Consider the following 13,460-nt stretch of genomic DNA (forward strand, 5'->3'; position numbering starts at 1 on the left):
GCACTATGAGACTTAAAATCTGAGGTCATCAGTCCCCTAGAAGTTAGAACTACTATAACCTAACTAACCTAAGGACATCACACACATCTATGCCCGAGGCAGGATTCGAACCTGCGACCGTAGCGGTCGCGCGGTTCCAGACTGAAGCGCCTAGAACCGCTCGGCCACAGAGGCCGGCGCTCCAAAGAAAGGATAGCGTAATCAACGTATCTGAAGATCAGAAATGTAGCTGAAACCGATAATGGCGCAGTATATGGAAAATTTATTTAATGTGGTAGTCGCAGATTTCGACACAATGGAGAGAAGTATTCCGGATTTTTGTCCACCCACTGGGAGCGGCCCGGAAAGCCCCGAGCGGCCGGCGCGCCGCAGCAAGTGGCGGGGCGCCCACAGCCGGGTCTTGGCGCCAGCGGATTATGCGCGTTCCGGAGTGCACACCAGTGTCGCGCCAGTTAATTCGGCGCGCCACCATTTGGCGACACGCGTACGTCTTCATAGCGCTAATTTGGTTTCCGCGTCCGCGCCATCAGTAGCGCTTCGAGAGCCGTGTCGGCCGCAGCCGTACACGCGCCCGCCCGCGCTAGCACGACTCGTCGCTTACGCCCCTCTCTCTCTTCTCCGCCTGTCTTCCATTACGCCAGCCCTTCATCCCAGGAGCGTATTTTGCTTTTTTAAAAAGAAAAAAAAAAGAGGTGCCGCCGGAACGTTCGCAAGCCTGTTTAAAAGGGACACTGGGAAACCTTTTATACCGCCCACAAAAGAATTCTCTCTCTTTGTCCCTGTATTACATTTGCAACAGGTGTGGAAATGTTTTACTGATGCATTCATTCCTGTAGACAGCTAAAGAAGAATTAAATATATTTTATATAGCTCATTGTTGTGAGTTATATTACCATGACCAATGAGGCCCGTACTAGCGCTCATGACGTGTCACACATAACGTGTTCGATCAGCTTACTGCGATCAAGGGTCAAGAAATCGCTTTACCCGACTTGTGAAATGGAACGATCAGCAGAGCTCGCTCTTGTTCCTCAAATCAGAAACAATTTTGTATTCCAGGCAACTGCAGCTGTTGAAAGACGTGATGTTAGGAAGTTGGTAAAATTTTACCAGCTGTGAGCGAAGTTCTTCCTAACATCGTCTTTCTCAAATGCTGAATTCTTATAAACTTGAAAACCTCGATTCCTTAGAGACCCGAAATCACATGTACAAAATAGCTTCAGATTTCTGATTAATTCACAAATCAATTAATGTGTTACATGTTGGACTTTAAGGAAGTTCAAATGGCTCTGAGCACTATGGGACTTAACATCTATGGTCATCAGTCCCCTAGAACTTAGAACTACTTAAACCTAACTAACCTAAAGACAGCACACAACACCCAGCCATCACGAGGCAGAGAAAATCCCTGACCCCGCCGGGAATCGAACCCGCGAACCCGGGCGTGGGAAGCGAGAACGCTACCGCACGACCACGAGATGCGGGCCAGGGACTTTAAGGAATTAAGTGACAAAAAATTAAGAAAAGATTTAAAGGTATGCTTGAAGTTTGTTCGAAGTCGTTAAGTGCTTTCATTCTAAAATATTGGGTGAACACAGTTTGGGTGAAATTGTAAAACTACCATGGACGACTGTAGACTCTCACAAGTAGGGGTAGACTTCTGTAGTTTTCCTAGTAGTTTGGTTAGTTCAATTGTAACCGCATTACCTGTTAGGTGTGTTGCATATCTATCTGGCGTTACCTCATTTCGAACGCTGTGTTCGCGTATGCAGCCAGTGTCTTACCAGATTCCCCTAGAAACGGGAAGCTGAGACCATCCACTGAGTGTGGATATATAACCTCAGAAACATTTTTGTTCTGCAAACTTATCCTTTTGTCTGTAACTTAAAAGTAAATAGTATTCGTATCAAACCTGTCAGTACTTAAATCAGGTTTTAATCGAAAATTCGCTTTGTAACGTGAAACGGAGGGCTGTTGTAGTAAAAACAAAAAAGCAATACAGATTTATCTTATAGCGCTAGAAAAAGCAATTTCTTCAAAAAAAAGGTAAAATGTAAAAACACGCAAAACATAAACATATCAAAAATCACTTCAATATTTCGTCGAGACTCTTAAGTCTGTATTTACGCGCGGTGACTTACGTTGCCTGAAGGCATATACACAGATTCTGTTTTAGTGTGTCAAATTTTTAACAAAAGGTCATACCTCTTAATGAGTAGATTATGACAGCATGTTAAATTTTTAAATTCGGTCAATAAGTACAGGAAATACTAAAAGTCTAATTTGTGTTGCCCTGGCACGCGTTAGGTAGGCAACCTGCAACTGAAACTGGAACTGCTTGCAGTGAACCGGGTTAGCTGCTCAGTAATATAGTCTTAACTAGCGCCCCACCCGGTCTTCCGCGGACAGCTCTAACGATCTGCAGCCTGACGACTTCTGGCGTAGCGGTAACAAATTATGTACGCAAACGTCCCTCTGGAATCAGTCTATGTCATAGTAAAAACAGTATCAAAATTACTACCGTAGTTTCTGAGATTAGCCTTCACGTACTGACAGAAAGACATGGCTGAAGTCTTCAGTCTGTATGTTCATAGTAAACAAATCCACCACTGTTGTAGAATACTTTATTGGCCGAAATCTTGCACGACCCAAGTCGATATACAGTACCACGATTTCGCGGTCTTAACCGCATCGTCCGGTGTAGCTGAACTTTGGGGTAAAACAACAGATGTAATCTACTCCATGAAGTAATTAAGAAAGTACTGCTACGCAGACTATTGTTTAGTCATTTTATCTGTTTTTCAGTTTCTAAATATCAATCTTCATTTTTTTAGAAAATTTAATTGTTTACTGGAGTAGGTTGCAACTGTTGTTTTATTTCAGATTTCAGACACATCTAATGATGAGTCTAAGACCCCGAAACCGTGATAGTCCACAGCGGCTTCTGACGTGCAAAACGTCGGTTAATAAAGTATTTTACAACTGTGGCGGAATTGTTTACCATGAACATAACGTGTTGCAGGACAGTTTTCGATGTCCCAGAAATAAAAATTTGATCAGGCTATATGTATGGTAAGAAATACCAACTCCTGTTTGCCTCGCGATTACAGGGTTAAAATAGACACTATCCCAATTATCAGTGGCCTCCGGCAAGCTATCTACGTTCGAATAAATTGCTTTGGAAAAAGTAAACCGACAATTCGTTCCCTGGAAACTTATTAATATTTGCTGAAATTCTTCATCTGTTGATGCTTGAATTGTGTTTATCGTGTATATAAGAATAAGTATAATCTGTCTTTTGCAATTGAATGCTTATTTTTGTTCTCGTTCAAACATGCTTCGCCTAAAGGGTTTTTTATTCCGTGGCGTGGTGATAAAGCAACCGGTATGTAGAATGAGGAGAAGAAAACAGTCTTGATGCGTGTTGAAGTAAGTAAACAGTAATTTCAACAGCCGAGACTGTTTTCTTCTCCTCATGTTTCACATATTCGTATAAGGCATTATCAGTAGTCTAAAAAAGTGAAACATATAATTTTTTAACTACACACATTCTGTTATGAGATGTATGGTTTTCTGGCAGCGTATTGTGGTTACCTTACTATTTACACTTACAAGATTTCTATTTAGCAGTTAGCCTCTTGTCTCCTATTCATTCGTATGCGCATTGTCTTTTTTCAGCAATACATGAGTATGATATAGGTGTCTAATTAATAATTTATCACAATTAGGCATTTCACTGGGCATAATCTTGGTTTCTGAAAACTGCACTTGAGCTTGCTGCTGCTGCTGCTGGTGCTGGATTAACTGATGGATCATAGATGGGAACTTTAGAGGTAGCAGAGGAGTGGGATGCTAGGTTGGGGAGAGAGGGAAGATAGATGGTATGGTACTATATTACTGGGGTTAATGCGTCTTCTCCTCATTTATGGTCAAATTGACGAAATGAAACAATAAGAGATACTACATTTATTATGGGGATGTGACAAGCAGCCGGCTGTTGCAACATCCAACACCTCTAACTCATGGTTCTTTAAAACGTTTCTACAGAAACTCTGATACCGACTCTCACTTAAAACTGAGATTCATGAGCCAAAGCTCAACAACTATAGCGTCAATTACGAAGGAAGGTTGAATCATTGCTCCAATCAAAACCTGAACTGGACAACAGCTGCTCCTGTCAGTCGTCTGTGTATGGAAACGGTAAGTTAGGCCAGCACTGTCACAACTACGAGTGTCTACCATGTGGCCTTCAGGTTATCGACTGGTGTTTTTTTTCCCGTTACCCCTTGGTCTCTGGCATCCATGACCATCTCATCGATCTTGACCACGGTGCGTGTTCGGTTGATTTTCTATGGGTTACTAGTCACGTAGGTATTCCGGGTAAAGGGCGCCGATCACCTGGCTATCTACACTCCCGTTCTCCGTGACCCTCCCCCCCCCCCTCCCCAAGTGGGGTCAGTTTGTGGCTTCATGTCTGACTTCTTTTTCCACAGTTGTGATTTGTGAGCCGACCCTTGGGGGACGGAGGGAGGAGCGGGGACGGGAATCTACCATCCTCTACCGTCTTCATACTGGCTACACCAGGTTGATCCATGGTCTTTTACCTCGTAATGATCCTTCCCCCCCCCCTCCTTTGTCGTTGCCGGCACCTCTCACAGTGATCCATATTCGAAGGACTATCGCCACCTTTTGGTCATTCGTAATGAATATGCCTTACCACCTTTCTTGTCCCTGGTGTTAACGGAATACCCTAGCACAGTTACACAAATCTTCAGTTTTCTTCGCAGAAGCGGTTTGCCTCCCAAACTTAAGTACCAGAACTTCCGTGTGGAACTGGAGTCTCTCGATTAGCATTGACGTTTATTCGGGAGGCCTTCGGTTTGCCTCCACGCCGGCCAGGTTTTGCTCCCCTTTCACTACATTTTGTTTGGTCTTTCTCCCGTTTTGTTTCCCCCTTTTCTTGAGTCTTTATCCCGTGGTGTTATCCCCATTGAGTCGAAATCATGGTATGGTGTGGGCATCGAGATGGGTCCGGCGGTGCTGGCGCCCCATCGCTCTCACCTGTCCCCACCTCCACGCTCCCTCGTGTTATTTCCTCTTCCTGTCGCCTCGACAGTCCTTTTCCTCTTTAGTTGCCAGTTTTCCTTTCCCATTGATTGGACTGTGCTGTTTATGTTGTTCCTACCTTCGTTTTTGTCACCTAAGATCGTTTGGTCTCCCCCCCCCCCCTCCAAACAAAGTAACCAGTCAACCTATTTACCGTCGCCTTGAACCTGCGGCCCGCGTGTTGCAGAACCACGTGGCGACACAGCACGGCTCGATGCTGCTGCTGAGCCCCACGTTCCACCCTGCGCCAAAGCTGGCCTGCATCTACTGCACCAAGGACAGCTTCACCAGCATGGAGGCGCTGCAGCTCCACGTCCACGCCATGCACGGTAAGCTACTTTCACAGCACAGGTGTCATCTTCAGCACTTACTATGCTATGACGTGAAAAGGGAAACGTGGAGTGTAAGAGTGAGGTTTAATGTTCCGTCAACGAGTCTGGAGAGACACAGAAGAGCCAGATGAAAACAGTTATCTCATTTTCAAAGGCATCAATTCGGTATTTCAAGGTACTGTTTCTTCGTTTGGTGGAGGTGGTTGATTTTTGTTTATCAAGCCTTTGATTTGTTTACACCCTGTTACGTCTTGGGAAACTTCTTAGTCTTTCCTTTTCCAATCATCAGCGTTTCTATATTTGTAAGTAATCTAGAAGTAATTTTATTCACAAAATTTAACATGATTTCATTTCTCTATTTCTCTCACTTAAGAGGCAGAGTTTCTTTCAGTTAACATGCCATACTTTAAATGAATATTCAGTATTTTAAGTAAAAGACAAGGGCCCAAAGAAAAGTCAGCAATTACTGAGGTGTACGTATCTTGGAAAACGCTCCAAAATCAAAAATTTTTATGAGGCTGTTATCAGTGTTACATCCTTTTCTTGGTCATGCACGCCGTAGTAATGACTCGTAGGTTGAAGTAAAGAACACGTTATTCAGGGCAGAAGTTCACAAACGAATAAGTCACAATAACAACTGAAAGATCGGTCGTGATCACTTAAGGATAACAGAAAGAAAGTTCACTGGCTAAATACCAGTGATGATGGAAGCCCCACACCGAGTGACGTGAAGTTGTGCGGAGACGGTCGGTGTACATCGGAGCATTCTAGCTGGATTCGGCGGGTTCTGACTGATGAGCTACGAGTGTGTACAGTTTCTGGCCGCATCCTCTGCCGGAGGCTGTTCTTGGCCTTAAGTATACGGCAGGTGGAAGTATGTCCGCGACCACGTGATGTGCGGACGGTACTTGTTACGTCGACAGTAGCGCCGCCAGTTTCCTGATGCACGTGTTCTCTGGTGGCTCCTGTGATAGACGGTGTATCAACTGACTGTTTGCGTGCGGTATTGTTTCCCTAGCACGCGATGCCCTTGTGATATTAGTAATTGGTCTCCGAAGAAGACGCCTGAATTTTAAGGACCAGCAACCCGCAGGACAAAGACGTCGTACTGGCAGCGTACCCAGTCGGCCTACAGCCGATATACAACAGTCATCATCCAACAGTCCGCCTCGGTAACTGCGGAGTAAGTGTGGCTGAATGTCCGCCGAAGGGGCCCAAGTTCGATTTCTGGTGGTGTTGAAGATTTTCTCCTCTCGAGGGCTGTGTGTTGTTCTCACGCCTATTTCATCACCGACGCGTAAGTAATTCTAAACTTAATAAATTTCTAATGCAATCGAAAAATTGAAAGTACTAACACCGTGACGATCTGAGATCAAAACCGGCCGCGGAATAAAGATCTACTTTCAGACAGCCTGTGTACCACGAACTTTGTAACAGTTTAGCATTTACGTTTTCTTTTGATGAACACTCGATTTCATTTCCATTTATTGTCCATTCTTCTTAGTAAAAAAGCTGAAAGAAAAGAACAAATTCGGAAATAAAAGTAAAAAATGACTAAAATTTTAAAAAATTTAATACTGGTAAAGCGTTAAGTTTAAACTTTTTAACAAGCTAATTACATATGTAAGTGAGAGGAGGAAGGCGGAGGAAAAGTGAAATAACCGTCACCTTCCAGTACGTGTGTGTTCTGGTTTATAAACGAAAGTTGCACTCTACTCGAGGGTTGTTTAGAACAGGACGGTGCCTTATTAGGCGCGGCCCTAATGCAGGTGATATGCCCTTGCCGTCCTTAGACTTCTGAACTGATTTAGCCAGCAAATTATTAGGTACAGCTTGAAGTTCTTCCCAGCAACTTGTTGCTTAAGGTGATATAAAGAAGGTGCCCAGAGCGTTAGCGGTTTTAGTCTGATGCTTACCCACTGAGCGTCCGAATCACTAGCAAATATGATTGCAAGATACCCTGTTGGTCATTAAACCAGAATAAATAGCAAATAAATCTGCAAGTGATTTTGGAGGTACGAAGTGTGAGAAATTTAGTAGAGGGGGCTGTCACCTATAGCAGTAACAATGGCTCCAACCCGGCTGCACGTGGGATGTAACTGAGCTCGGATAGCAGACACGGGTACGTCGTTCGATAGTGGTTCAACTCCACCTCAACTGTAGTCTCTAACAAGTGGTGGCTTGCGAACCATGACCAGATGTTTTGAATGGTTGAGAGGTTAGGAGATCGAAGTGTCCTAAGACAACGCGACCAAAAAGCAGTCTTGCGCTAATCTTGTTGAAAACGTCACAGACACATCAAAGCCACCGTCATTAATACGTCATAAACGTATTAGCAACTGTAGAAATTACCGGCTATGCTATGCGAATCAAAGATGATTGTGTTGCGTAGCCAGTGACACGTCGTAACATCACGCCTTTGTCGTTGGTCGCACCAGGGTCTTAAGCCCTGCCAATGGAAGCGGCAATAATGGTCGTCTCGCTGTGCTTGCGGATAATTGTCTTTGACACAAGCAAACCCATTGCCCATGTGATGAGGCTGTAGCATTCTGCAAGGCCGAACTAGCAATTCGTCTCGATACGCCACGATACAGCTGCTGTTGATTCCGACACGCGGTGGTGGACGTCTGTTCGTCTTAAACGAGCTTCTTACAAACGACGACATAGAAAATGCGATTTCTGAATGAGAAATGCTCTGCATAACGTTTAATGAGATACGGAGTATATATCCCATTACTCCGTACTTTGTGATGTTCCTTGGAAATGATAATCATTTGCCTATCAGAACCTTTAGTACACTTCGTGCCAGTTTGACTTTTTTTCACACCGTCTTCATGGTCAGTTGATTTATCCCGCTTAAGCTTACTGCAAATAATTAGAGTATGTTATACCAGATGCGTTTCGCTCTTATTTACAAATAATGTTCTATGATCATTCTGAAAATAAGTATACACAATGTTCGTTCATTTTGGTTTTTATAGATTACAAACAATACTACTGTTTCTAAGCTGATGTGTAGTTTGCATATTCTGCATACCACTGCTTTTTTCTTCGTTGTTAGCGGAGGTTCAGGCTAAAGAAACTTTGTTGTACAAAGACTCTTGCCAAGTTTTCGCCTTTTTTGAAACGACTTTTCAAAAAAATGGTTCAAATGGCTCTGAGCACTATGGGACTTAACTTCTAAGGTCATCAGTCCCCTAGAACTTAGAACTACTTAAACCTAACTGACCTAAGGACATCACACATATCCATGCCCGAGGCAGGATTCGAACCTGCGCCAGTAGCGGTCGCGCGGTTCCAGATTGTAGCGCCTAGAACCGCTCGGCAAAAGACTGTTCCTCACGCTGCATTGAACTTGCGAGGCAAGGTTCAGTGTAAAAATATGTCTGCAAAACTTTTTAAAGAAATAAAACTATAGTTACGCGTGCTGCACATTCAGCCCAGTGTTTATACCTATTCGTTTGTTTTTTCCGTGTAAGTTGTGATCGTTGCCAAGCTGTTAATATATTTTTTCCCGCGTGTTTGGGACGGAAGGGGGAGGGGGGGGGGGGAACTAGACTGAAGGGTTAGAGAGAAATAGAAGTGTGTGTGGAGGGGGGAGGAGGGGGTGAACGCCAACCGCTGTAAAGGGTCCATGAAAGACCTTCAAACTCAGCTCATTAATAAGATACAGTTTCCGGTAAGGGCCTGCGATCATCATGAAAAGTTTATGGATAAAACCGTTTACATCGCTAAATAAAATGTTTTTATTTATAAGAACGTTTTAGCATCAGCTATTACTAAATATAAAAAAATTGAACTTGCGGAACAAGGTTTAGCGTCAAATTAAAATCTATGCCTAGTCGGGGGTTAGTTAACGCCGCCAGTAGTCAAAGATTTTAATTTGACGCTGAACCTTGTTCCTCAAGTTCAAAATTTTTTGATACCTGATGATGATGATGATGATGATGATGATGATGATGACGATGATGACAGACGCCGAAATGTCGTAATGAATAACAACATTTTATGTAGCAATCTAAGCGGTTTTGTTCATGAAACCTCAGCTCCAGTCGATGGTGACTGGGTTAATAATCAAAACGTTGACTACTTCTATGACGCATACTATTTCCTTGTTGTATTTGTCATTGACGCCGTGCTTCCCCTTTGCCTGCACATTGTTCCTTGTGGGGCCCCTCGATACCAAAGCGAGGCTTGTCTTGTGGCAGGCTCGATCCTGAACGGCGAGTACTCCTCGCAGCAGCAACAGCGCCAGAGCAGGCAGGCGAGTCCGGCGGCGGCGTGCACCCCGCCCCCCGGAGCGCCGACGCACCCCAGCCCGCAGCCGCCGCAGCAGGTGGACGGCCGCCAGTCGCAGCCGCCGCCGCAACAGCAGCAGCAGCAGCAGCAGCAGGTGCCGTGCGAGCTGTGCACGATGCGCTTCGCGTCGGTGGCGGCGCTGCGGCAGCACGCGGCCGCCGTGCACGGGCTGCAGTGCGGGCCGTGCCAGCTGGCGTTCCCTAGCGCGGCGCTGTTCGCCGAGCACTACCTGCTGGCGCACGAGCAGCTGCGGCCCACCGACCTCAGCAAGAAGTCGCACCAGCCGCAGCCGCTGTCGCAGCACCAGCCGCCGCCGCCGGCGCCGTCGCTGCTGCACCACCAGCAGCACGACGCGCGGCCACCCGCCAAGAGGCAGCGCAGCGACTCTTCCGCCGTCGTGAGTACACCTAGCGTCTGGCTTCTTTCTACATGACAGCCCCACAATTCCTCTCTGAACATGGTTCTCTTTGCGAAGTTTAAACGTGATTTAGTAGAAAATTCTTTGCTGAGAGGCCGCGGTCGGTGTATAACACTATTCACTGATACTTACTCCCTACTGCGGAGACCTTGGAGGAAAATAGGCAACTTGATGAGATTATATACTGGTTTGCAAAACTTATGGACAGAAATAACTTACGCATTGTATGTCACTGCCGAGTCGATGAAAATTGCACCACACGTGGAAAGAACTGCTAGTTTATAGTACACAAAGTAGCTGAAATACACTATTGGCCATTAAAGCTGCTACACCAAGAATAAATGCGGATGATAAAGGGGTATTCATTGGACAAATATATTATACTAGAACTGATAGGTGATTACATTTTCACGCAATTTGGGTGCATAGATCCTGAGAAATCAGTACCCAGAACAACCACCTGTGGCCGCAATAACGGCCTTGATACGCCTGTGCAGTGAGTCAAACAGAGCTTGGATGGCGTGTACAGGAACAACTGCCCATACAGCTTCAACACGATACCATAGTTCATCAAGAGTAGTGACTGTCGTATTGTGACGAGCCAGTTGCTCGGCCACCATTGACCAGACGTTTTCAATTGGTGTGAGATCTGGAGAATGTGCTGCCCAGGGCAGAAGTCGAACATTTTCTGGATCCAGAAAGGCCCGTACAGGACCTGTAACATGCGCTCGTGCATTATCCTGCTGAAATGTAGGGTTTCGCAGGGACCGAATGAAGGGTAGAGTCACGGGTCGTAACACATATGAAATGTAACGTCCACTGTTCAAAGTGCCGTCAATGCGAACAAGAGGTGACAGAGACGTGTAATCAGTGGCTACCCCATACCATTACGCCGGGTGATATGCCAGTATGGCGATAACGAATACACCTTCCAATGTGCTTTCACCGCGATGTCGTCAAACACTGATGTGACCATCATGATGCTGTAAACAGAAACTGGATTCATCTGAAAAAATAACATTTTGCCATTCGTGCACCCAGGGAGTACACCATCGCAGGCGCTCATGTCTGTGATGCAGCGTCAAGGGTAACCGCAGCCACGGTCTCCGAGCTGATAGTCCATGCTGCTGCAAACGTCGTCGAACTGTTCGTGCAGATCGTTGTTGTCTTGCAAACGTCCCCATCTGTTGACTTAGGGATCGAGACGTGGCTGCACGATCCGTTACAGCCACGCGGATAAGATGCCTGTCATCTCGACTGCTAGTGATACGAGGCCGATGGGATCCAGCGCGGCGTTCCGTACTATCCTCCTGAACCCACCGATTCCATATTCTGCTAACAGTCATTGGATCTCGACCAATGCGAGCAGCAATGTCGCGATACGATAAACCGCAATCGCGATAGGCTACATTCCGACCTTTATCAAAGTCGGAAACGTGATGGTACGCATTGCTCCTCCTTACACGAGACATAACAACGTTTCACCAGACAACGCCGGGGAAACTTTCCTCATGTCAGCACGTTGTTGGTGTCGCCACCGACGCCAACCTTGTGTGAATGCTCTGAAAAGCTAATCATTTCAATATCACAGCATCTTCTTCCTGTCGGTTAAATTTCGCGTCTGTAGCACGTCATCTTCGTGGTGTAGCGATTTTAATGGCCTGTAGCGTAAATATGCCTTGAGAAGAACAGGAAGGACACGTTTCTTCGAACACAGTAATTACACTGGAATTACCGGGGTTTATGATCGTCCCTGGACATTTCAAAAGGTGGGAGATGGTTCTTAATTTGGGGTGTGATCACCACGGTTGGCAGCGCGTGCTCTCACGCTGGCTTCAAGTGTCGCAAGGAGTTCTCGTGGTAGGAAGTTCCATTCCTCCAACAGCGCGGTTGACAACTACTTGTGGGATACACTTGCAGATAGACGGCGCGCTAAGCAGAATGGGCTGCTCACTAAATTCCGAAATCCGATCTTCATCGAGGATGCAGAGCATTTATTATTACCACCAACTTTCAAATCGCGTAATGATCACCTTCAGAGAAAAGGGAAATAAGAGCTCGTTCTGAGGTGTTCAGACAGTCGTTTCTCGTTTTTCCCTCGCGCGATCCGCGAGTGGCATGGGGGGGGGGGGGGGGTGAAATATGACTTTGGCGCGAATTGTGCCCTCCACCACACACCGCTTGGTGGCTACCGGAGTACATATGTAGATGGTCGTTGGTGCACGTGGACGCGCTGCAGTGCGTCTCACCAACACATCACACGTGTGCTCGATGGCATTTAATTGGAGGAACCGGCTGGCCATTCCATTTCCCGAATCCTCTCGTCCCAAAAGGTCTTCCAATTGCACTGATCGATGCGGTCACGCAGTGCAACCCATAAAATGAAGTCAGGTCCGAATGCAGTCCAGAAAAGACGCACACGGGGAAATATTACAGTGACTCGGCAGCGTTGACCGGTGTTACAAGATTCTACATCTACATCCATACCCCGCAAGCCACCTGACGGTGTGTGGCGGAGGTTACCTTGAGTACCTCTATCGGTTCTCCCTTCTATTCCAGTCTCTTATTGTTCGTGGAAAGAAGGATTGTCGGTATGCCTCTGTGTGGGCTCTAATCTCTCTGATTTTATCCTCATGGTCTCTTCGCGAGATATACGTAGGAGGGAGCAATATAATGCTTGACTCCTCGGTGAAGGTATGTTCTCGAAACTTCAACAAAAGCCCGTACCGCGCTACTGAGCGTCTCTCCTGCAGAGTCTTCCACTGAAGTTTATCTATCATCTCCGTAACGCTTTCGCTATTACTAAATGATCCTGTAACGAAACGCGCTGCTCTCCGTTGGATGTTCTCTCTCTCTTCTATCAACCCTATCTGGTACGGATCCCACACTGGTGAGCAGTATTCAAGCAGTGGGCGAACAAGCGTACTGTATCCTACTTCCTTTGTTTTCGGATTGCATTTCCTTAGGATTCTTCCAATGAATCTCAGTTTGGCATCTGCTTTACCGACGATCGGCATTATATGATCATTCCATTTTAAATCACTCCTAATGCGTACTCCCAGATAATTTATGGAATTAACTGCTTCCAGTTGCTGACCTGCTATATTGTAGCTAAATGATAAGGGATCTTTCTTTCTATGTATTCGCAGCACATTACACTTGTCTACATTGAGATTCAGTTGCCATTCCCTGCACCATGCGTCAATTCGCTGCAGATCCTCCTGCATTTCAGTACAATTTTCCATTGTTACAATCTCTCGATATACCACAGCATCATTCGCAAAAAGCCTCAGTGAACTTCCGAT

The 13,460-nt window shown here is 45.7% G+C and overlaps 2 protein-coding genes across 2 annotated transcripts in view; both read left to right on the top strand.

The window, feature by feature from the left end:
- LOC126176231 (zinc finger protein 423 homolog) overlaps positions 1-13,460 on the top strand; it is a 268,751-nt gene that overhangs the window by 222,053 nt on the left and 33,238 nt on the right. The window contains exons 5-6 of the mRNA XM_049923376.1: positions 5,294-5,435; positions 9,647-10,134. Of these exons, the coding sequence (XP_049779333.1) occupies positions 5,294-5,435; positions 9,647-10,134 (630 nt within the window). The remainder of the gene's footprint in view (positions 1-5,293; positions 5,436-9,646; positions 10,135-13,460) is intronic.
- The window catches only part of LOC126174848 (HEAT repeat-containing protein 3), a 649,038-nt gene that overhangs the window by 66,443 nt on the left and 569,135 nt on the right, over positions 1-13,460 (top strand). The window lies entirely within an intron of this gene.

Source organism: Schistocerca cancellata, chromosome 3 (assembly GCF_023864275.1).
Source record: "Schistocerca cancellata isolate TAMUIC-IGC-003103 chromosome 3, iqSchCanc2.1, whole genome shotgun sequence".
NCBI lineage: Eukaryota > Metazoa > Arthropoda > Insecta > Orthoptera > Acrididae > Schistocerca > Schistocerca cancellata.